At 43.1% G+C, this 24,681-nt stretch overlaps 1 protein-coding gene and 1 long non-coding RNA gene across 2 annotated transcripts in view; one reads left to right on the top strand and one right to left on the bottom strand.

Annotated features, from left to right (window-relative positions):
- Window positions 1–173: 173 nt before the first annotated feature.
- LOC148891936 (uncharacterized) lies at window positions 174–11,694 on the bottom strand. Its single transcript, XR_016116355.1, has 3 exons — window positions 11,614–11,694; window positions 1,822–1,997; window positions 174–1,752 (listed from the first exon to the last, which is right to left on the bottom strand). It is a non-coding gene; the product is annotated as an uncharacterized LOC148891936 (long non-coding RNA).
- Window positions 11,695–11,718: 24 nt separating this feature from the next.
- Window positions 11,719–24,681, top strand: part of egfra (epidermal growth factor receptor a (erythroblastic leukemia viral (v-erb-b) oncogene homolog, avian)) — an 86,339-nt gene continuing 73,376 nt past the window's right edge. The window contains exon 1 of the mRNA XM_089007423.1: window positions 11,719–11,983. Coding sequence (XP_088863549.1) covers window positions 11,869–11,983 — 115 coding nt within the window. The 5' untranslated portion in view covers window positions 11,719–11,868. The remainder of the gene's footprint in view (window positions 11,984–24,681) is intronic.

The following is a 24,681-nucleotide window of genomic DNA, read 5'->3' as shown; positions in this document are numbered from 1 at the left end:
TATAAAGTGTCCTTGAAAGTTTTGAATTGTTTTATAAATGTACATATGATTCAATACAATACCACATCACATCATATAATATAATATAATATAATATAATATAATATAATATAATATAATATAATATAAATGATTCTAAATGAAATGTATAAATTCAGTAATTAATTAAAATTATTCACGGATTGGAAACAAAAACATGCTGTTGAATAGAAATGAGCCAAGCCGTGAACAGCATGGCCATCACATACGCTGGTCACACAACTACCTGGAGACGTATTTCAATGTAATTCTTTGCATCTGGGTGATCAATGAGAAGAACCTTTAAATTACCGGGAGCCCTTAGACTTGCATCTGAAAGCACAACAGCCTGCAACTTTCCATTTGGCCAAACGATGGCGGTGTTTCCTGGAGCATTTTGTCTGCAAGCCATTATGTGGCTGTGATCTCTCAAGGGCCCAAGAACATAAAGAGTTTGTCAAATCTCTTTATTTATTGAATGGTTGTTGTCAAATCTCCCAGGGAAGTGACACGCAGATGTCTCGCAGAGCTTAATCGCGGCGTGGAGTCGAGCAAGTCGTGCTGTGAAACTCTGTCCGATGCTGAGCTGGTCTCTGGGAGTTGCGTGTGTATCTGCGTCTGAGATATTCTCTGCTGCTGTCCCGTGACGGCTGCTCTTCTATACTGTCCAAGCGTGGGAAAAGTGTCAGGTAGAGATTCCCATCAAAGCCGCGGTGCGCACCTGTGCCGCCAAAGGGCTCCCCTCCTGGATCCGAAGTCGGTGAAGGCGATGAAGGACAAATGAAGAACAATTAAAAAAAAAAAAAACGCCGTTCGGAGAGGCCAGGCACGATGACGGTCAATCACCGGGCATGGCGGGCGTCGGTGGGGAGGTGGCCGAGGCAGTTTCGGTGGTTGCTGAAGTCGTTGTACGGGAGCACTGCGACGAGTGCTCGCGGAGTCGTTCGGCTGGGGTCGGTCGAGTCGGGGAATCGATGAGGGAGCGTGGTGTTGGTCATGCTGCCGGGCACATACAGACTGGTCATCGGTGACGTTGATCGCGCTGCCATGGCGCTCTGCAGGACAGGAAGAATGCTGACGTCGGCGGCCGAGTCGGCCATGAAACGTCTTCCCGATGTCCGATGATGTCCGATCGTGGACATAGACGATGTCCGATCGTGGACATCAACGATGCAGCAACGAGTCGTCAGGCGAGTTGGACGGTGTTGGCCATCGGTGGTGATGCAGGTTTCACGGTGGGGGACGGCCCGCCCACGGGTGGTGGCGGCCCATCGGGAGCTCCTGAGAAGATGCCGGGTTCATGGGCGGCTGGTAAATCTGGGCCTTTCCATTCGGAGAGTTGATTGGGCTGGCTGGTAAATCTGGGCCTTTCGATTCAGAGAGTTGATTGGGCTGGCTGGCTCGCCAATAAAGAGTTTGTCAAATCTCTTTAATTGTTGAATGGTTGTTGTCAAATCTCCCAGGGAAGTGACACGCAGATGTCTCGCAGAGCTTAATCGTGGCGTGGAGTCGAGCAAGTCGTGCTGTGAAACTCTGTCCGATGCTGAGCTGGTCTCTGGGAGTTGCGTGTGTGTCTGCTTCTGAGATATTCTCTGCTGCTGTCCCGCGACGGCTGCTCTTTTATACTGTCCAAGCGTGGGAAAAGTGTCAGGCCGAGATTCCCATCAAAGTCGCGGTGCGTACCTGTACCGCCACAAACACACTGCAAACTGATCCCATCTTTATCGGAATGTCCTAAAACAGACAAAACCAAGCTTCACTTTTAGGCAGTTTAATTTGTTCATGTTAGTGTTCTCTTCTAACCTAAGAATGCCTTCAATACAATACACTTGAGAGATGCCATTCAGGGCGTCCCGGTGGACGACTGGTTCACGCCTTGCCCTTGTAGTGGAGAGGAGCCAGGTTAGAGTCCGGCTCCGGCCTTTCTATTTTGGTTGTCCCTCTGCCTGTAGGTTATCTCCAGGCACTCCGGTTTCCACCTACATTCCAGAAACATGCACAGCAGTTTGAATGGGCACTGCAAAATTTCCAGAGTCGTGAGCGTGGATTACTGTTTGTCCATGTGTCCTGCGATTGGCTGGCAACCGGTTCAGGGTGTTGCCGCCTACTGTCCAAAGATGGCTGAGATATGCTCCGGCATAGCTCACGACCTTTGTGAATATTAGTAGATCCGAAAATGTTGGTTGTTATGAATCAGATCGCATGCAGTGAAATATAAGTGCGTTGACTGAAATTAGTCCCTCAACCTATCCATCCATCCATGATTGGATTGACGGGGGTCATAAGTGTGCTGGTGCCTCTTCCAGCTGTCTTTGAACAGCAAGCGCAGTACACCCTGCACTGGTTGCCAGACAATCGCAGGGCACTCAAAGACAAACAAAAACCACCCACACTCACAATCACACTTTAATCGCAATTTAGAGTATTCATTCACCCACCATGTATATTTTTGGAATAGGGGAGGAACTTGAGGCCTGGGGCAAACATGATAAATGCCACACATTTAGGTTAGGGCCAGAATCAAACACCAGTCGCCAACGATGGCACCTTTCTCAACCTAATTGGTGTTTATTATCTTCAAGAGTAAAACCCTTCATGGTTTCCAAGTTTACAGTCCTGCTATTTTGCAGATGTTTTTTCTCCAGTTATATAATTGTTTCGTCATGCCTCCTTTTTGGTGTGGTTTCATTATCAACCATTAGATGGTGGCATGCTGTATTGTTCAACACTGCACATTTAGAAGAAGAAGAGGAAAAACAAGAAGGAGGCTACATTCAATATGAGTCTTGTTAAGCAATTTGGTAATTAGTGAAGGTGAAATCATTTTCAATCCTGCTTACACGCTACCAGAAAGTGTCATCTTAAAGGACAACCGACGCCCCCAGACAAGTCGTGTCCACAATTTGTAAAATCACTTCAAATGACTTCTACTGAGCGTATTTTACAAAGATTCCACCGCATATAGCCATATTTTACGTTATAAGACTCGCGCTGAATATTCAGGAAGTCCTGTTTTTGAGTTGGTGACGATTCCTGACGTGACATCACGTCAGGAACGCTCCTGACCAAGAAAGCGACACACAACAGATTTTGGGTACTTTGTTTAGTCTGAAAACATCGTGCTGATCCGTGTTAATGGCGAAATTAAAAGGAAAACATAAATAATGCGTGTGTTGCACCAAGACTACTATTTTATACTAGTTGACACAAATTCCCAGCAGACAAATCAGCCCATTTCTAACGGAGCTTGTGCGCCATCTTGTGCATTTTCTGGGAGCTACGTTGAAGTCCAGACGCCTAAAAATGATACCTAAGGACTTCTGCTGCTTCTGCTGCACACAAATCAATGGGGACTCGAATTGAAATGCTAATTGGCTGTTAAAAACGAGCACCAATTTTTGGATTTGATTGAAAACGAATCATAGATTAGTGTCGCCTGGATGAGTGTCACAGGAATGTTTAAATGCGGATACATCTGACTTATGTACAAATATGAGTGGTGCACTTAAGTGTGAAGTATGAGCTTCAAGAGCGTTTGGATGCATATTGGAATGTTGAGATGGCTAATGACCATTTAATTGAATTTGTTTAAGGAATGAGTCAGTCAAGCATATTAAGACTGACTTTTGATGCCTAGGTCAGTACTTCCCTGTTCACTTCTGAGTCTGATGAAATCTTTGTACGGAGGAAGTTTGTAAGCTTTGGACGAGAGATGAACCTTCACAGTTTAGTTTAGTGCTAGCGAACTAGTTGATATGAAAGAACACAGATGAATTTAAAATGTCACCAAAAGCAAAAGAGCACCATGGCTCCTGCTGCAATGTATTTTTCATTGTTTGGACTATGATGTGTTTTTAGACAAAAGTGCAATTACTAACTAATATGGGTCGATTTGGGACTCGCAGATTTCAATGGTAAATTTTAAATGCGAGGCTGAGCTTTAGACACGAGTATATTTTACTAGTGTTTAAAGTCAACATGATCTGTGTGTGTGTGTGTGTGTGTGTGTGTGTGTGTGTGTGTGTGTGTGTGTGTGTGTGTGTGTGTGTGTGTGTGTGTGTGTGTGTGTGTGTGTGTGTGTGTGTACTCATAATTAAAACCCATCACTGCTTTTCAAATATTTGCCAAGAGCAGTAGCTGGAGAGTCATTAAGGGGGCAGATGGTGAAATACACGTGGTCTTGTCCAATTCAACCGAATTAATTGCTGCTTGACAGTCTCTTCTCTCGCACTACAGGCATCTTTTAAGTCTTAAAAACAGATTTAACAAATATTTTAAATTCTTTCGAGGTTTCTTAAAAAATAATGTAGATTTCGATGAATGACAGATTTGCTATCAATCCAAGATCAAAAATGTAATTTGGACTGCAGAACTAGAATGATGCACTAAAAACACTAGGATTTGCATGAATGAAAGAACAGTGAGCTCGTGGTGACCATGTCAGCCTATAAACTTCAAAGGCTGTGGGTTAGAATTTCAGCCTTGCTGCGTAAAGTTTCAAGGTTCTCCTTATGCTTCCATTGTTGGGGTAATTCACCATACAAACATCTCTAAATATCGCTCTGTAACCTTTGTTTACATTTTGAACTTCCTGATACGTCATATCCTGCCTTCCCTTATATGATGTCGCATTTACATTACGTCACATCCTTTCGTGTCACACACTGCGCGCCGTATAAAATGCTCTCCCTTCTAGTTGGTCTCTATCGCCATGCTTCCTACTTAAGCCGACACCGCAATGCCGCTCTCTTCAAGATTAAACCAACTTTCTGTTCTACACCTGGCTCCCTGATGATTTAACCATCCTTTTCCATCAACACCCGTAAAAGCGATGAACCAGGGACGAACGATCAAAATAATCCAACACCATCAAACGCAAGCTTCCTCTCTTCTATAAGACCCAAAAAAGTTTATTGGACATTGTTCAATTACAGTATGTAAAGGGACATAAGTCTTCTTGTGCCGGTCCCAAGTATAAATACAGAGGGTTGTGTCAGGAAGGGCATCCGACGTAAAAGCTGGGCCAAAACAAACATGCGTATCATACCTCTGAAGATGGAGGTTACTGATTCGCTGTGGCGACCCCTTGAAGGGAAAAGCCGAAAGGAAAAGAAGAAAAGGAGTTCAATTACAGTATGTGGATGAAGGCTTTTTGTATACACACTGTGGTACCCTATGATTATGGCATGGATTCATGAACATTTGACGATGTTTAATAAAACCCAAAACAATACATCAGAATAATATCACCCTCCGAGTGGCGTGCCATAGATTTTGTCGCTAGGCATTCAGTAGTGCTACTTCTGAGGCAATCCACAGCTGCGATTATAACAATTGTGGTATGATTTACTAGATGTCCACTCGAGGGTACCGTGAAATAACTGTCCTTTCTTAATGATGTCCATCTTTTCTTTTTCTTGATAATGGCTTGAACAGAAAATCTGCAAACAAATCAATTTCTTCTCGTCATTCAGCCATTGTGGGTTGACAAAATGCTATTAAATCAACACAACAATATACAGTAAAGTCTCGTTATATCGATATTCAAGGGAGTCCGAAAAAATATCGATATAACCGGGGCTATCGATATATCCGACCCTGTTTGCATGTAATTTTCTCCGTGCGTGCATAGAAATAGTATCGATATAACCGGGACTATCGATATATCCGATATCGATATAATGAGACTTTACTGTACCTGTACTTGGATTTGCTTATGCAGCTTGCTGCCGATACAGTGTGCTATCTCTGGGCAGTATGCTCTTATCACTACTGGCTAGTGATAAGAGCAGTTTTCGCAAACTATGATTAGATAGTGACTAACCAATCATAGTTTGCGAAAACTGAGGTATATCTATGCCTGCGAGAAGGCACTGCAAGCAGGCGCTGGTTATCTCTTGGTTCGCCAACTCAAAATCTGATCGGTTAAAGCAACAGTTTGATTGACACATTTAATGTGACTGGGCCCGCAGAACTGATTGTGAAGGTGTCCAGGTAGATGTCTGATTTTGGTAACAAATGATGGCTGTGATTAGTTAAATGGTTGAGTACGAAAACACAAATCTGGAAGCAGCACAAAAGGGGAAAAGCAATGAAAGGAAGCTCAAAGACTGTCATGATCTGGTTGGCGACCAATGGGTCGTGCTGTCGGCCCCGCCTGCACCTGCACAGGTGCTGGTCGTCCCAATCAGTGGCAGACTGCCACGTTCGGATTGGCGAACAACGGGTAGCGCTGTCAGCCCTGCCTGCAGCCTCGCAGGTGCTGGTCGTTCCAATCAGTGGCAGTCAAAAGGACTCCCGGCACGACCATTCGGCATCAGGTTTGTATACAAACTTGGCCACACCCACTGTACTCCAGTGGCATGAGTGAGGACTCAAGACGACCTTCAGGTGAGTGCGGTTGCAGGGGGCTGCCGGTAGTCCGATCTGTTGAACTCCGCCTATGTCTACCCCCAGGTGCGGGTTTGGGATCACTCTTTGTCTGGTCTCTACCCTTCGACCTGTTCGGCTTGGGCGACCCTGCCAGGAGTACAAGACTCCATCGCTCTCGGGGTCATGCAGACGTGCAAAGTCCCTCACCACGATAAGGTGGTGATCCCAGTCGAGGCACACAGACACACACAGGCGCACACACGCAGACACTCACACACACACACACACACACACACACACACACACACACACACACACACACACACACACACACACACACACACACACACACACACATAGCTGTCCATCGTGTTTGATGATGCCACTTGCTCTAAGATAGTGGAGGAATGGCAGGTGTGTTTCAGAGGGGTCAACGATGTTTTCGTTGGTGACACTTCTGATGGGCACAGAGTCCAATTCTTGAGCTGCAGACCCGACTGCAGATGGAGCAAAGCAGAGCGCTTTGCATCGCTCAGTTGAAGATGTTTCTTTGCCACGATATTCCCATGCAGATGGAATTGGTGTTCTGAACGATATCTGTATGGGGAACTCGATCTTCCCTGGACAGGCTTAGGAAGTTCTGCAATCTGGCTATGGAAGGAGTCCAGGGCAGTAATGTGTCAGGGGCATGGTGTTCAGGTCATTATTAATGAAGCAGGAATAAAAAGTAAAAACAAAAATATTCTTTAATCTTTGTGATTAAAGGGGCAGGCAGAGGAGAAGAGCCACGAAGGTAGAGAAAGGAGGAGCTTCATGGGAGAGCTTTTAGAGAGACTGACAGGATGTGACGCCATTTAAAGCTGCAAAGAATGTGACATGATGACAAGAAGTCCGAGAAAATAAAACGACGTGAAAGGAAATATAAAAGATGTTTAAAATGTGTACGTACAGCGAATTGCCCTAACAATGGGGTCCCTGACTCTGCCTCATAAAGGAGAGTGTAGAGACATACTCCATTGTACATGGAAATATTGGTGCTGATCATCTTCTTTTTTTATCATTTCAAATAATGTATGGCGTTCTACAACTTTTATACGAGAATTGTAATCATTCATAAGGGCAGCCAAGGTTCACAAGTATGCAAACATTAGCATTCAAAGACACAACAACATTCAAATAAACTTAAACTATGCTGTTTCACTGAAAAACAAATATAATAAAAAAGGCAAACTCATCCTCAAAACAAATTGCGGCCACTTCTAATATAATGACTTTATTTTGAAGGAAGTTTAACTGTATTTTTTCACGATTAAGAGTTTTCATCGTGACACGGTTGTTCTTGGAAAGAATATCCATTTTCCCTCCAAAAAGTGCATGTGTTATTGAGACACTACTTCATCTTTTCTCTCTGACACACATTTTTACGCTGCATTGACATTGACAGTTGTTGAATTTATGGGTTAGATAATGAGGAAGTCTTAGGAAAACAATTCTCCACTTTAAGATCCAACTTTATTTTTAACTCATCCTAAGGACATTTAAAGTAATTAAACATAAAATTGACAAATATTTTATGAATGAAAAATATAAAAAAAACAATGTGTTTTTTAAAAAACAAAAATAAATAAATAAAAATATATATCTTACAGTATGAAAAGTAACAATATTAACTACAACTACAGTGACAATGTCCTTCCATATATCATCTTTGTCAATTACTATCTTATAGAAGCCTTCAGGATTCAATTTAAATATAATAAACATTTATTTGGGCATTACTGTATGTCTGTTACAGTAGAACAGGGGTCTCAAACTATTTTTTTTTGCCGCGGGCAACATTGCAGTTACGGTTTCCTCTCGAGGGGCGTTATGAATTTGGGGAAAACATATTACATACAGAACGTACAATAAATTAATGAATTGTTGGTTTTCAAATCTGAAGTCAAGAATAATGACTGTTATTATAATAATAATAATACATTTTATTTCAAGCGCCTTTCAAACCACCCAAGGACACTTTACAATAAAAACAATAGAATACAGCACATAACAATAAAACCATAAGTAAAATGATAAATAATAAAATAGCAGAGAGAATTAGACATTGAAAGCAATTTTAAACAAATGGGTTTTGAGATGAGCCTTGAAAATAGGGAGGGAGTCAATATTACGGATGTTGGGTGGGAGTGAATTCCAATGTATCCATTGTATTATTATTATTGTGGTTTACATACAACAATTTAAAATTTTGGATCAGACTTTAGCAACCATCATAACACTTGACTTCGACTGAGCGTATTTTACAGATTCAGAAGATTCCACAGCATATAGTTTGTTTTAAGACTTGCCCTGAATATTCATGAAGTCTTGTTTTCGAGTTGATGACGATCCCCATGTGACGTAACGTTTGGACCACCCCTGACCGAGAAAGCGACACACAATGCATTTTACGGTACTTTGTTTAGTCTGAAAACTTCATGTTTATCCGTGTTGATGGCGAAATTAGAAGGAAAACACATAACGCGATGGTGAATCGTTGTGTGTTGCACCAAGACAACTATTTGATATTCGCTGACACAAATTCCCAGCTGACAAATCAGCCCATTGCCAATGGGGCTTGGGCGCCATCTTCTGCATTTTCTGAGTGCTACATTGCTCTCATTGACGGCTCGGCTCATTTAATCAATTGCAACCATTTATGCTTTCCTCTTCAGAATTATTTGAATCATATTCATAACTGGATGAGTAACAAGAAAGCATCTTCTCCGAATCTGAAGCCATTGTTTTGATTCTCGAGCAAGGCAAGACATCTTGGCGTGACGTCACGAACCAGGGCGTGGGACCTTCTGAAACTGGCCATTTTGAAGCCATTTTTATTGGTGTTTTTAACTAAAAGTCCCTCACCACGATACACACAGGCGCACACACGCAGACACTCACACTCACACACACACACATACACACTACTTAACTAAAAATTTCAGCCTGCGTGTTTTGGGTATTTTAGATGCTATAAAACATTTTTCTGATGTCAGTAGGAAACAAAAAAAATGGTGCCGGTTGTCCTTTAAACATAGTGTGTACAAACCTCATAGCACAGTAAGAACACTACAACCCAATTTATTAACTGTCTTTCAAATGTGAAAAATATCCCTGGTCAGTTAATAAATTTGTCTCAAGGAATATGCAAGATATGGCATTTACATACTATTTCGCAGATACTTGGAGGAGGAAATGGAAATAGATTAAAATAACATATGCACTGTGATTTATCAATATTGCGTCTGTTTTTAATAAGTTTCCGTCGAAGGGGTAAAGTTAAAGAATTGTAATTGCGGTGGTCATCTCCCCAAACCTGCTTACAGTTTGTCTGAGCGGTATGCGAGATAGATAATCTGTCCCGTGTTGATGGCAAAATCCTTAATCCCTAAAGTCGCGATTTCCAGGTCTGCTTCGGCACATGGCAACAACGTCGTTTTATTGATCTGTTTTTCATTGTTTTTTTTTGTATTGCTCCATTTTTGCAAGTACAAATGCAGGTGTGGCATTTCTTTACTTAGTTGCAAATGCAAGGAAGTGTCGCATTAGCCCCGGGGACCTTGATTTTGATACATTTCAATAGTTGTATCAGTAAATTAGAATAAACATCAAGTAACTCCCAATTATTCCATCAAACTTGCATCCAAAACAAAGAGGCAAAAAATTAGAGATTGCGTAAAAATAAATCTGTTAACTCCATTAGCTTGTCACCATTTATGAAAATGCTAATCATTGTCTTTGCACAACGTATGAATCATCTTGAATGCTGGAAAGGCATCTCATGCCAAACGGCGAGCAGTAAACTCGCTTGTAGAATAATTTAACATTTTTCACTGAAAGAATGTTTTGTGCTGCAGTGGGTGCTGCCATTTTGGTTAGCAACAGAATTGATATTATTGTATGAACCACCTTTTTTTCTTGACGGGAAAACAAGGAAAGGCAAGTTCATTTTTATCGCACACTTCTTACACAGGACAATTCAAAGTGCTTTCGAGAAATACATAGATTCAAAAAAAGCAAGCAAAAGTTGAAAGGAGTTAAAAGGTGCCGTGCAGATTTCATGCTTAGGGGCATGAGGATTTTAATAAAGGCTTTCAGGGGGAATTCTCAAGCAAAAAAAGGCAAGAATAGCTTTCCTTCCAATTCTTAAATCATAATAAAGTCTCTTCTGAGGTCAAACTGAAGATGGAGTTCTTTTCCATGTGTTTCTAGGCCTCACCCCTCTTGATGTCCTTTCTAGGTAGCCTAGCCACCATTAGCAAGGTTCCAAATCCAGTGTTCCGTGCTATGGTCCCAACTGGCGACAAGTTCCATGCCGCAATCAGTTTCACGGTGTTTCTCCACAGAGGACAACAATGGAGCTTGTCTCCCCAGCCACCACACACAGAGGCTCTCTGCCTTAAAAGCCTTGCATGCAAATCAAGCCATGACCAGCCACAGGTGTGGGATTGGGACAACAAGGGGTGGGACCTTCTGAAACTGGCCATTTTGAAGCCATTTTTATTGGTGTTTTTCATTTAACTAAAAATATCAGCCTGCTTGTTTTGGGTATTTTAGATGCTATAAAACGTTTTTCTGATGTCAAAAAAATGGTGCCGGTCAAAAGAAGCTAACAACATATGTGACGCTACAAAACGTAAATTTACATTAAACCGTGACTGTAAACTGTGCATGAGACTTTTGAAAGGGGCTTAGTGGCTTGTAGCAAGCAATGCAAACGTTGCGTTGTGCACCATGATGACAAATGACAACTGCAGCAAAATCTACACTGTAGATTTGTTGAACATTATACTCTTTCATAACTGCCACAGTTTGAGTGCAGATCAAACAGGCACACTTCCCCTTGAATTCTTTGAAGAAATATGCACTATCCCACCTTGTCTGAAATTTTCTGCACTCACTTTCTACATTTCGCTTCTTTGGTTCTGCCATGTTTAGTAACGGGTAAATTTCTATTTCTTCGGGTACAATTTGAAGTGCGGGCCATATTCTATTCTGTTTATAAAATTTAGTGCGGGCCAATTAAAAATGGACTGCGGGCCGCAGTTGGCCCGCGGGCCATAGTTTGGACATCTCTGCCCTAAGGGTTGAAAGTGAGAATCCCGTATTTGTAACGAATGAAGAATCCAGTGCCGAGCGGAGGGACGGAGAGGCGGTCGATAGGCAGCGTACGTGCGCGCGTACCTGCGGCACGCGTGTCCCTGCCTCTAGTGACGTCACGCGAACAGTCCTCCTCTGGCGGCCCCAGTACTGTATACTTGGAGGCTGTTTCAGAAGGAGGGAGGGGCTGTCAAAGTTGTCGGACAGTCTCTTGCCGCGGAAAAAAAAAGAAAGAAAAAAAAAACGAGAAAGAAAAGCAAGCAGCAAGTTTGCATTGTATTGGACGTGGGGAACAGTGGACCTACTTCGAGCTTGTGTTTGGAAGCTTGTGTTCGGAACATGGCTTGGCACCCTCGAGGTCGCAGCGTCGAAAGAAAGATGACTCGCCGTCTTCTGGAGTTGCTCACCGTCACCTCGCTGCTGTGCTCCTCCTCTTCTGTGGCCGAAAAGAAAGGTATGTCTGCGGGGAACGAACAGGGAGCAGGGGGCTGGGGTGACTGGGTGGCCGGCTGGTTTGCTGAGAAACCGCAGCCTGAGAAAGTCCACGTTTGTGGCGGTAAGGAAAAGTTTCTCACCGCCCAGTCTTGCCTATGAGGTTGCGGCTCGGTTCCGGTAAAGCTTGAATCAGCGTCCTTCCTGGCGGCCGTCGTCGGTTTAACATCTGGCCTACGTTGGACCAAATGCATTTTTTGTCACATTCTAACTGCAATGGAGCATTGTGTGAATTTGTCGTTTTACTTTCGCTATCTTCGGAATCCATTCTGCCTCGGACAATCAATGCACCTTTTGCACTACCTTTTGACACTTGAGATTACAGTGCTGTATGTCACATTTCACTTATCCTGTGACCTGTACGATATAATAAAGGTTCAACCCAGTAGATATAAAATAACGAACCAAGTCTAAATTTGCAGTCTGGCTGAATAATTGCAGTCTGGCTGAATAATAAATCCAATTCAAACTGACAGCAAAATGTTCATGCTGCTAAGGTTCCAATTTGAGAAAAAAACAGCCTCAATTATTGCTATGCTTTATTTTTTATGTATGTACTGTATATTGTAGTCATTTACTTATAGAGTGACTTGATTGTTTCATGGCTTTAAAACAAGTGTTTCCACGTTTGTTTTAAAATATATGAAAAAAAATGAAATGATAAATTAACAGATCTATTTTCATGATTGCTTTAGTTTGATTTGTCTTGATTGATATCATGCTTTTCTGGGAGTATTTGGTGCATTTTTGTATTGAATGCTTAAAAGTCAAAGCATTATGTTTGGCTCTGTTTCTTATGTATCCAAGGTGCACTTGCCCAAATTTTAGCGCAAGTCTAAGCAACAAGACCAAAACATTGATGTAAAATATACCTAATGTTGCTTATTTTGCTACACGTGAAAAACACACAGTATGGGGTTTGAACATTGCGAGAGAAATATTATTGCAATATGTAGTGTGACCGAAAGAAACTATTTTTCTTATCACAAGAAACACAAAATTCCTTTCTTCAAAATAAGCAAGCTCAGTATGATCTTAGCTGAATAATTGTAATGCTCATATAAAATGTTCCTTGATTGGATGGCTACGCACATTTAAAACTGCATCTGACTAGATAAAAAACTTTCTTTTCCTGGTGAAACTTAGCGATATGCATGTTGCACGGGTGGCGCTCTGGTGTTAGCACGTGTTGGAGAAGATGGATCGGAAAGACGCTGAAATAATCCAAACGATTGAAAACTGCAGAATGTGATGACACAGAAGAACTTCTGCCAAGAAGAGGAGAGTATGTTTTGGATGATTGTTTGGGGCTTCAAAAAACCTCAGCCAATCAAACACAACAAACACACAACAAAACAAACACACAACAAAAAAACATGAAATGCGGTGAAACTATTTTGAAAATGACATGATTTTCAAAATATTTGTGTGATTTCCGATGTTCGTTGTTTTGTCTTGTAACTTTAGAAAATAACCATTGGATGCAAAAAAAAAAAAAAAAAAAAAAAAAAAACACAATTCTGAGAATCCTTCCAGTCACTTTTTGGAATAATATCAGGTATTTTTTCCACGTAGAGATTTATATTCAGTGGATGACTCAGAGGCTTGGAAAGACTATATGTCAGTAGAGAAAAGTGACCAGGAGTGTTCCCGTACTTCCTATTAGTATGAATCATCCAGTGCTTGTTCTTCTCTCCTTATGTGCAAGTGTGCTGCACAAATACAACATACTCGGTAGCCATCAAGGACAGCGCTCCTAAATATAGCCGTACTTCAAAACAACAACAAAAAAGACCAGCACTGTTTAAAAACAGAGAAGTACAATCAAGCCTAATTTCCATTTGCCATATGATGCCAGTTGCTGCTAGTGTTGAGCGTATGGGTTAATGTACCTTGTCATTGTTGCCCCCAAAGATGTCAGATTTCAGACTCAAAATATTTTGGGCATCTCAATTGCACCTGCTGCTGACCTAGAAGCAAGACTTTGTGAGGACAGTTTGAAGACCTTTTTCTTCTTCCCAAACATGGTCACTAAAGGCTCACCTGCATGAGTTTGTTGTGAAAAAAGTCTCAGCCGCAGTCAAAATGCCCATTAACTGTTTCATGTCTCTCAATGAAAAGGTTACTTCAGTCGTCATCTGTACAGTCATCACAGAATTTCAAAGTCAAAAAAAAAGTCAAAGTCAGCTTTATTGTCAAATATGCTAATATGCATGACATACAGCACAGATGAAATTACTGTCCTCTCGGACCCAGCATGCAAGGCACTTATAATTACTTTAACAAACATAAACATGAAAACGCCAATTTGCCGGGAGAGGGGAGCCGCTGCGTGTTCACGCGCCGCCATCTATCATATCATCATCATATCATATATATATCATATCATCTAATCATATTAGAATTTGTCATTCTAATAGAACTTGAACAACTTCAATTGAGACTACAACAGTTGTAATGGGAGGAATAAAATGCTCAATTTATATGTGTCTGTGTAAGCTCTCAGTGGTACAGGAGTGGCCCATCGATGAGAAGGTTTCTTCAACCGTCATTTGTACTTCTTTGAAGGCGTCGGACGTATCACTTCTCATCCAGGAGCCTTCGTCAGCGAACAAAAAATTTGATGGTAGCTCTGGCCCTATATATATATATATATATATATATATATATATATATATATATATATATATATATATATATATTATATATATATATATATTATATATATATATATATATATATATATATATATATATATATATATATATATATTATATATATATATATATATATATATATATATATATATATATATATATATATATATATATATATATATATATATATATATATATATATCTCATGTCACCATTTATCATTTATCATTGTCTTTGCGCAACGTATGAATCATCTTGAATGCTGGACAGGCGTCTCATGCCAAACGGCGAGCAGTAAACTCGCTTGTAGAATAATTTAACATTTTTCACTGAAAGAATGTTTTGTGCTGCAGTGGGTGCTGCTATTTTGGTTAGCAACAGAATTGATATTATTGTATACCACCTTTTTTTCTTGATGGGAAAACAGAAGGAAAGGCAAGTTCATTTTTATCGCACACTTCTTACACAGGACAATTCAAAGTGCTTTCGAGAAATACATAGATTCAAAAAAGCAAGCAAAAGTTGAAAGGAGTTAAAAGGTGCCGTGCAGATTTCATGCTTAGAGGCATGAGGATTTTAATAAAGGCTTTCAGCGGGAATTCTCAAGCAAAAATGGCAAGAATAGCGTCCCTTCCAATTCTTAAATCATAATAAAGTCTCTTCTGAGGTGAAACTGAAGACAGAGTTCTTTTCCATGTGTTTCTAGGCCTCACCCCTCTTGATGTCCTTTCTAGGTAGCCTAGCCACCATTAGCAAGGTTCCAAATCCAGTGTTCCGTGCTATGGTCCCAACTGGCGACAAGTTCCATGCAGCAATCAGTTTCACGGTGTTTCTCCACAGAGGACAACAATGGAGCTTGTCTCCCCGGCCACCACACTCTGAGGCTCTCTGCCTTAAAAGCCTTGCATGCCAATCAAGCCATGACCAGCCACAGGTGTGGGATTTGGATTGCTGCCTTCTACCAGATGGGGCCAAAACTCTCTGGGTGGAGCCTTTTTAAGGGAATATATTTCCCCTCCAGGACCCAGGCTCTTGTGACAACACACATCCCCCCTTGAGACCGACGTCCTTGGCAGGGTGAAGGATGCGAAACAGGCAACGAAGGCCTCCCTTCGGGTGAGGGCATCCGCGTTGACTTGGTACTTGCCAGCCCTGTGGACCACAGAAAAGTTAAAGGCCTGTTTCTGGCCATCCATTGTAGAGGAGCATGATCAGAGACCACCGTGAAACGTCTTCCCAGGAGACTCCAAAGCCCATGTAATGGCAAGACACTCCTTTTCCACTGTCGAATAGTTCTCTTCCCTGGGCAACAGCTTTCTGCTAAGGTAAATGATGGGATGTTCCTCTCCTCCATGTACTTGCGAGAGTACGGCCCACAGACCAACTTCAGATGCATCAGCTTAAACAATGAAGTCCTTGCTGACGTCTGGTGCCACCAGGATCGGACTGGAGCACAGCGCCTGTTTCAGATTGATGAAGGCCCTTTTGGCCTCTGGGCTACATTTCACCAAACGGGAGTGTTTTTTGGTCGTCAATTCTGTCATGGGGGCTGCTATAGTAGCAAAGTCAGCAATAAAGCGTCTATAGTAGCCAAACTCAGACACCTCATTCAACTTCCGATAGTCATTACAGAATCGTATTGACCCGTCTGGCTTGGGAATCAACACAATTGGACTTGCCCAGGCGCTTTGGGACTCCTCAACTACCCCCAGTTCCAGCATCTTCCTTAACTCCTCCTGAATAGCTGCGTTACGGGCCTCTGGCACACGGTATGGACGCTGGTGTACCGTTTTTCGAGGTATGGAGCGTATCTCGTGTTGCACCACCTCTGTGTGCCCAGGTATGGAGGAGAAGACGGTGTGGGGACAAACTTGGACCCATCTGAACTTCTTCTCTTGCCGGTTCCTTAGCGTCGCTGGGTGGGAGACAACTGAACAGCGCCTCTCTGGCATGCCATTTCTTTAGGAGGTTAACGTAATAAATCTGATCAGATTTCCTCTTACCATGTGGCCTCACCTTGTAGTTTACCTCCCCCATTCGTTCGATGACCTCAAAGGGCCCCTGCCAGGAACTTGCACTCCACGGTTGGCACCAAGACCACTCTGTCTCCTGGCTTGAATTCTCGTGGTTGGGCAGGTCTATTGTAGAAGGCTTGCTGCTGTCGTTGGGCCGCTTCCATGTGCTCTCACACTATAGGATAAATGGCCTTCATTCTTTCTCTCATGTCTCCCACATGCTCGATGAGGGTACGTTGTCGGCACGGCTGCTCTTCCCAAGCTTCTTTGGCGCTATCCAGCAGTCCCCGGGGTCTGTAAGAGTACAACAGCTCAAAGGGTGAAAAAAGAGTAGATGACGGTACTTCCCTCACGGCAAACAACAAGTACGACAGCAGTTGATCCCAGTTTCGGCCATCTTCTTCGATCACTTTCCTCATCATGGCCTTGAGTGTCTTGTTGAACCGTTCTACCAATCCATCCGTCTGTGGGTTGTAGATGGAAGTTCTCAGTTGCTTGACCCTGAGCAGGGCACATAGGTCCTTCATGACCTTAGACATGAAGGGGCTTCCTTGGTCTGTCAGTATCTCCTTTGGGATTCCCACCCTGCTGGCGAGAGCAAACAGTTCCTTTGCAATCTGCCGATTGGGAGCCTTTCTGCGGGGAACAGCCTCTGGAAACCGAGTGGCATAATCGACCATAACTAAAATATACTGGTGTCCCCTCACACTTTTTGATAGAGGTCCAACTATATCCAGCCCAAGCCTCTGAAAAGGGGTCTCAATTATGGGTAAGGGAATGAGCGGATTTCTGTATGTGGGCTTTGGCGCCACTTCTTGGCACTCAGGGCAAGAACGACAATAGTTCTCTACATCCTTGTGCACCCCTGGCAAGAAGAACCGTTGCAAGATTATCTCTTTTGTCTTTTCTACCCCTCGGTGTCCCCCTAGCACGTGTGTGTGTGCCAAGTCCAGTACTGTAGCTCGGTGTGGCTGTGGTACGAGAAGTTCTTCACGTACCTCATCATTTTGCTTTGTTACCTGGTATATTAACCCCCAGTCAACAGCAAAAGGGGCGTATGTGGGACTTGTCCTTTCCCCCAGTAGTACACCCTCTAAAACCTGCACATTTTTCATGGCGTTGGCAAGGGTAGGTCCTGTAACTGGGCTGTACCATACCGGCCTGTTAGAGGAGACAGCTTCTGGGTTCCTGGGTTCTCGGCACCACTGGCAGCCGAGATATTTTCTGGGGCTGGAGTCTTCTCTGCTGTCCCTGGGCCAGACTCCTTCTCCGGTGGTGCATTTGCTGACCCTAAAAGAGCACAGGCTGGGGAGAGGGAATCTGGGGGGTAGGCATGAGTCTTCACTACACGCGTCTTACCTCCTTCCTTCCGAGGTAGTCGGGCCAGTCTTTCCTGTGTTTGTGTCCATAGTGGGTGAAAGGCCGGGCAGTCACGTCCAATCAGAAGGGGAACAGGAATTGAGTCAACCACACCAGCTACCTCGTGGATGATTCCCCTGGTTGTGGTCATGGTGAGTTCGGTGGTGGGGTAATCTCTGGTGTCTCTGTGGACACAGGAAACCGGAAGGGTTTTCTCTGGAGACAACTTGGTTGGATCCACCAGCATTTGGCGCACCAAGGTGACTTGGCTTCCGGAGTCCAGCAGGGCTTCAACATCCTGATGATTCACTGTCACTGGACAGGTGGGGGGTCTTGTTAGTTAGCTGTCGCTCACCCCTAGTAGGGAAGCATAATGAGCAGGATGGGCACTGCAAAAATCAGCGGTCGGCATGGACTCTTCCATTGGTTTTCCACACTGCCATGAGATGTGTCCCGTCTCTCCGCACCTGTAGCATTGTTTGGGTTCAGTTCCCCTGGGCATCCGCCACTGCCTGGGTGGGCTTCTGACGCCACCTGGAGCCATCTTGGTTGCGTTGGGAAGCTTAGGCATTATTGTGCGGGCCATTCCGGTCTGGGGTGGGGATGTGTTGCTGGCTTCCTTCCTGGTCGTTCGCAGCATCTCCGCTGTGGCCTGATACTGCTCCACTGCTGCCACTGTTTGACAGGCAGTTGTCAGCGACTGCTGACTCATTATCTTTTTTGCCTCATAGGACAGGGCCCGTAGGTAGCGATCCACGACAATGGCCTCGACCACCTCTGCTGCCGTGTTCCTTTCCGGTTCCAGCCACTTCCGGGCGATGCGAGCCAATTCGTGCATCATGTCTCGGCTGCTCTGGCTGGAACGTCCAGGTGTGGAAGTGCTGTGCCATCCCGAACTTGGTGAGCCCATGTCTGCTGAGAATTTCAGCTTTTAGATAATCGTGGTCTTCTGCTCTGTCTGCTTTCAAGTCCCGGACAGCATTCAGTGATTCCCTTGTCAGGAAGGGTGCTAGCAATCCCACCCATTGCTGCTTGGGCCACCTTTCTCTAGTAGCTGTTGCTTCAAATGTATGCAGGTACCCCTCAATATCATCCGTCACCTCCATCTTGGCTAAAAAATCACCGGCCTTCATCCGGGTCATGTTCTTGGCGGCCATTGGTTTTTGCAAGAGCAATTCCTTTGCCTTCAGTTCATTTGCTCTTTTTTTGCAGCAAATCTCTTTTGCTACGACCAAATACCTCCAGCGGGTCTGGCAAGTTCTGAGAAGCCAGATCAATGGCAAGAACAAGACCCGGGCAATAAACAGCTATGCCCTGCCACTGATCAGATACCCTGCAGGAATAATAAGGTGGCCAAAGGAAGAGCTTCAGCCCACGAATGTTAAGACCCGAAAACTCATCACCATGCATGGAGGGTTCCATCCCAAGTCCAGCACCCTGAGACAGTATACAAGCCATAAGGAAGGAGGCCGGGGACTAGTGAGTGTGAGAGCCACTGTCCAGGATGAAACATCCAAGCTCAATGAATACATCAAAGAGAATGCTCCAACGGATGATGTACTCAGAGAATGTCTCACACAATGGGGAACAGAGGATGAGGTGCTGGAAGAGGGACAATCATGGGAGAAAAAGCCCCTACTCGGGATGTGCCACCGAACCATAACTGAAGTGGCTGATCTCAAAAAGTCCTATCAGTGGCTAGAGAGGGCAGCACAGAGGCACTTATCCTGGCTGCTCAAGAGCAGGCCCTGAACACCAGAGCCATAGAGGCACAGATATACAACACCAGGCAAGACCCAAGGTGTAGACTGTGCAAAGAGGCACCAGAGACAATCCAACACATAACTACAGGGTGTAAGATGCTGGCAGGGAAAGCCTACATGGAGCACCATAACCAGGTGGCTGGCATAGTTTACCGAAACATCTGTGTGGAGTATGGACTGGAAACCCCAAGGTCAAAATGGGAAACACCTTCCAAGGTAGTAGAGAATGACCGAGCAAAGTTCCTGTAGGACTTCCAGATACAGACTGACAATATGGTAATGGCCAACCAACCAGATATCGTGGTCATAGATCAGGGGTGGGCAAACTTTTTGACTCGCGGGCCTCAATGGTTTCTAAAATTTGACAGAGGGGCTGGGCCAGCAGCATTAGGGAGTGTTTGAGCCGGATATACTAAAGCATTGAATGTAGTGTGTGCAAACCTCACAGCACAGTAAGAACACTACAAACCGATTTATTAACTGTCTTTCAAATGTGAAAAATAGCCCTTATCAGTTAATAAATTTGTCTCAAGGAATATGCAAGATATGGCATTTACATACTATTTCGCGGATACCTGGAATATGGGGCAGACAACGATACTTCCGGTCAGGCAACTTTTCAGAGTTGTCTGCCTCGTTGTCCGCTAACATTTTGTCATGAGTTTTAGACACTGTTTTTTCTATAATTTGGACAAATTCGGCGGATGCATAACGTATGTGGCCCGTGGGCCGTAATTTGCCCATGTCTGTCATAGGTAAATGGCAAAGGAAAGCCGTTGTCGTGGATGTAGCGGTCCCGAGTGATGGAAACATCAGAAAGAAGGAACATGAGAAAATCAAAAAATACCAAGGGCTCAGAGAGGAGCTGGAGAGAGCCTGGAAGGTGTCAGTCGTGCATGTGGTGGTCGGAGCTTGCCTGTTTTTTTGCAGAGTAACAGCTAAATGCTGCTTCATCGTGTTTAGTCTGGGCCTTGAATTGTACTACCTGAAACTGCTTCTAGGTTTGTATTCTCCGAGTTGTGTTCTGGGCTCAACCTAGTTTTGTGTACAATGACTTGGTTTGAAAAAAAATTCTGTCACTGACTGGAAGTTAATGTCGAGACCTTAAAGTATAACCGACACCATTTTTTTGTTTTCTAACTGACATCAGAAATGCGTTTTATAGCATCTAAAATACCCAAAACACGCAGGCTGATATTTTTAGTCAAATGCAAAACACCAATAAAAATGAGTTAAAGTGTCCCAAAACTCCTTCAAAATGACCTTTGAGATGGTGAGTTTCAGAAGGTCCCGCCCCCTTGTTCGTGACATCACGCCAGGACGTCTTGCCTTGCTCTAGAACAGGGGTGGGCAAACTTTTTGACTCGCGGGCCGCATTGGGTTCTAAAATTTGACAGAGAGGCCGGGCCAGGAGCATTTGGAGGGAGTGTTTGGGCCGGAAATACTAAACCTAAAGCATTAAAGGACAACTGACGTCTCCTGACAAGTTATGTCCATAATTTATAAAATCACTTCAAATGACTTCGACTGAGCGTATTTTACAAAGATTCCACAGCATATAGCTATAGTTTACGTTTTAAGACTTGCGCTGAATATTCATGAAGTCTTGTTTTCGAGTTGATGACGATCCCCATGTGACGTCACGTTTGGACCGCCCATGACCGAGAAAGCGACACACAATGCATTTTGGGTACTTTGTTTGGTCTGAAAACTTTGTGTTGATGGCGAAATTAGAAGGAAAACACATAAATAAAGCCATGGTGAATCGTTGTGTGTTGCACCAAGACAACTATTTGATATTCGCTGACACAAATTCCCAGCTGACAAATCAGCTCATTTCCAACGGAGCTTGGGTGCAATTTTCTGCATTTTCTGGGTGCTACATTGCTGTCATTGACGTCTCGAATTGATATGGGTGGACTCCTTGAATCAATTGCAAACATTTATGCTTTCCTCTTCTGAACTATTTGAATCATATTCATAACTGGATGAGTAACAACAAAACATCTCCGAATCTGAAGCCATTGTTTTGATTCTCGAGCAAGGCAAGACGTCTTGGCGTGACGTCACGAACAAGGGGGTGGGACCTTCTGAAACTGGTCATTTCCGGATTCATTTTGAAATCATTTTTATTGGTGTTTTTCATTTAACTAAAAATATCAGCCTGCCTGATTTGGGTATTTTAGATGCTATAAAACGTTTTTCTGATGTCAGTGGGAAACAAAAAAAAATGGCGCCGGTTGTCCTTTAAATGTAGTGTGTACAAACCTCATACATAGCACAGTAAGAACACTACAACCCAAATTTATTAACTGTCTTTCAAATGTGAAAAATATTCCTGAGCAGTTAATAAATTTGTCTGAAGGAATATGGCGTTTACATACTATTTCGCAGATACTTGGAGAAGGAAATGGAAATAGATTAAAATAACATATGCACTGTGATTTATCAAGATTGCGCCTGTTTTTAATAAATTTTCATTGAAGGGGCAAAGTTAAAGAAATCAACATTTATTGAAAAATTGAATCACTTTCAACATTCAAAACATATTATTACACAACGAAATATTCAAGCTCAATAATACTTACTTGTGTTAAATTTCGCCAAATCATAGATGGTTTGTCCTGACCGCGCGCTCAACAAACTCTCCACTGACGCTCTCGCCTTCACGCGCAAACAATACACGTGTACCGTCGCCGAGCACACAGACATACCTGCAGTTGAAATTTGCATACTCGGCACGGCAGCCAATCAGAAGCCTGCTTCTTTCTTCCGGACTTTATCAAGCGTTATAAAGTCGTGCAATTGCATGTCATTTTCCAAAATAGATGCACAGAACCTCAGCCCAGAAGAAAGATTCAAAAGAAGCTAACAACATATGTGACGCTACAAAACGTAAATTTACATTAAACCGTGACTATGAAGTGTACGTGAGACTTATGAAAGGGGCTTAGTGGCTCTTAGGAAGCAATGCAAACGTTGCATTGTGCACCACAATGACATTTACCGTAAATTAAGCAAGGTAGCATTTGTAGTAGTATTCTTCATTAAAAAAAACCTTCATAGTTTGTGACAATGTTCTTTAATGTGATTGGTTGTCTCATTGTGCTTCAGGTTGTGAAAAATGGGGCAGGCAACTTTTCAGTTAACTGCCCTGTTGTCCACTAACTTTTTGTCATGAGTTTCAGACACTGTTTTTACTATAATTTGGGCAAGTTAGGCGGGCCGGATTAAAAAGCCTAACGGGCCGTATGTGGCCCGCGGGCCGTAGTTTGCCCATATCTGCTCTAGAATCAAAGCAATTGCTTCAGATTTGGAGAAGATGCTTTCTTGTTACTCATCCAATTATGAATATGATTCAAATAGTTCTAAAGAGGAAAGCATAAATGTTTGCAATCGATTAATCGATTAATGTTTGCAAATCGACGTCTTCGGACAAGTTGTGTCCATTATTTGTAAAATCACTTCAAATGACTTATGCTGAGCGTATTTTACAAAGATTCCATGGCATATAGCTATATTTTTCCCACTTCCGAAGAAACCAGCGTCATCGGGATTGAACGATTCTAGACCTTTTGCTCTGACGTCTGTGGTCATGAAGTCCTTTGAACGCCTCGTGTTGAACCACCTAAAGAACATCACCGGACCCCTGCTGGATCCTCTTCAGTTTGCCTACCGCTCTACCCACTCTCGAGGATTTGCACACTGCAAGAATCCAAACTAGGGTGCGGAATATCCTACTGGACCCTCCGCACCCTGCCCACCACCCTTTCCAGCTACTCCCCTCAGGCAGGCGCTACCCATCCATGTGCACCAAATCCAGCAGACATTTAAACAGCTTCTTCCCCCAAGCCATTAACTCTTGAAACAGTAACCCAGATAGAACTGTATAGTGCCTCTTTGCAATTTTTTTATGATGGTACTAGTGCAGCGTGTGCTACCGGAAAAAAAATCCTTGTGTGTTCTACATACTTGGCAATAAAAATCATTCTGATTCTGATTTTACGTTTTAAGACTCGCGTTGAATATTTAGGAAGTCTTGTTTTCGAGTTGATGACGCCCCTAACAGAGAAACACACAATGCATTTTGGGTACTCTGTTTGGTCTGCAAACTTTGTGTTGATTCGTGTTGATGGCAGAATTAGAAGGAAAATACATAAATAACGCGATGGTGAATTGTTGTGTGTTGTACCAAGACTACTATTTGATACTAGTTGACACAAATTCCCAGCAGACAAATCAGCCCATTTCCAATGCTTGGGCGCCATTTTGTGCATTTTCTGGGATGCTACATTGGAGTCCAGACGCCTCAAATTGATACGGAAGAACTTCTTTAAAGGACAACCGACACAATTTTTTTTGTTTCCTAACTGACACCAGAAAAACGTTTTATAGCATCTAAAATACCCAAAACACGCACACTGATATTTTTAGTCGAATGCAAAACACCAATAACAATGACTTAAAATGTCCCAAAACTACTTCAAAATGAACAAGGGATGGCGAGTTTCAGAAGGTCCCGCCCCGTTGTTTGTGACATCACGCCAGGATGTCTTGCCTTGCTCTAGAATTAAAAAAATGGCTTCAGATTCGGAGAAGATACTTTCTTGTTACTCATCCAGTTATGAATATGATTCATAAAGTTCTGAAGAGGAAAGCATAAATGTTTGCAATCGATTAAAGAAGTTCCGAATCATTTTGAGGCGTCTGGACTCCAATGTAGTGTCCCAGAAAATGCACGAGATGGCGCTCAAGCTCCGTTGGAAATGGGCTGTTTTCTCTGCTGGGAATTTCTGTCAACTAGTATCAAATAGTAGTCTTGGTGCAACACACAACGATTCACCATCCCGTTATTTATGTGTTTTC

The sequence above is a fragment of the Hippocampus bargibanti genome, linkage group LG11, assembly GCF_051943395.1.
Source record: "Hippocampus bargibanti isolate YZ-2025 linkage group LG11, ASM5194339v1, whole genome shotgun sequence".
Lineage (NCBI taxonomy): Eukaryota > Metazoa > Chordata > Actinopteri > Syngnathiformes > Syngnathidae > Hippocampus > Hippocampus bargibanti.
Note: the sequence above shows the minus strand (reverse complement) of the source record. Positions and strands in the feature narration are given on the sequence as shown.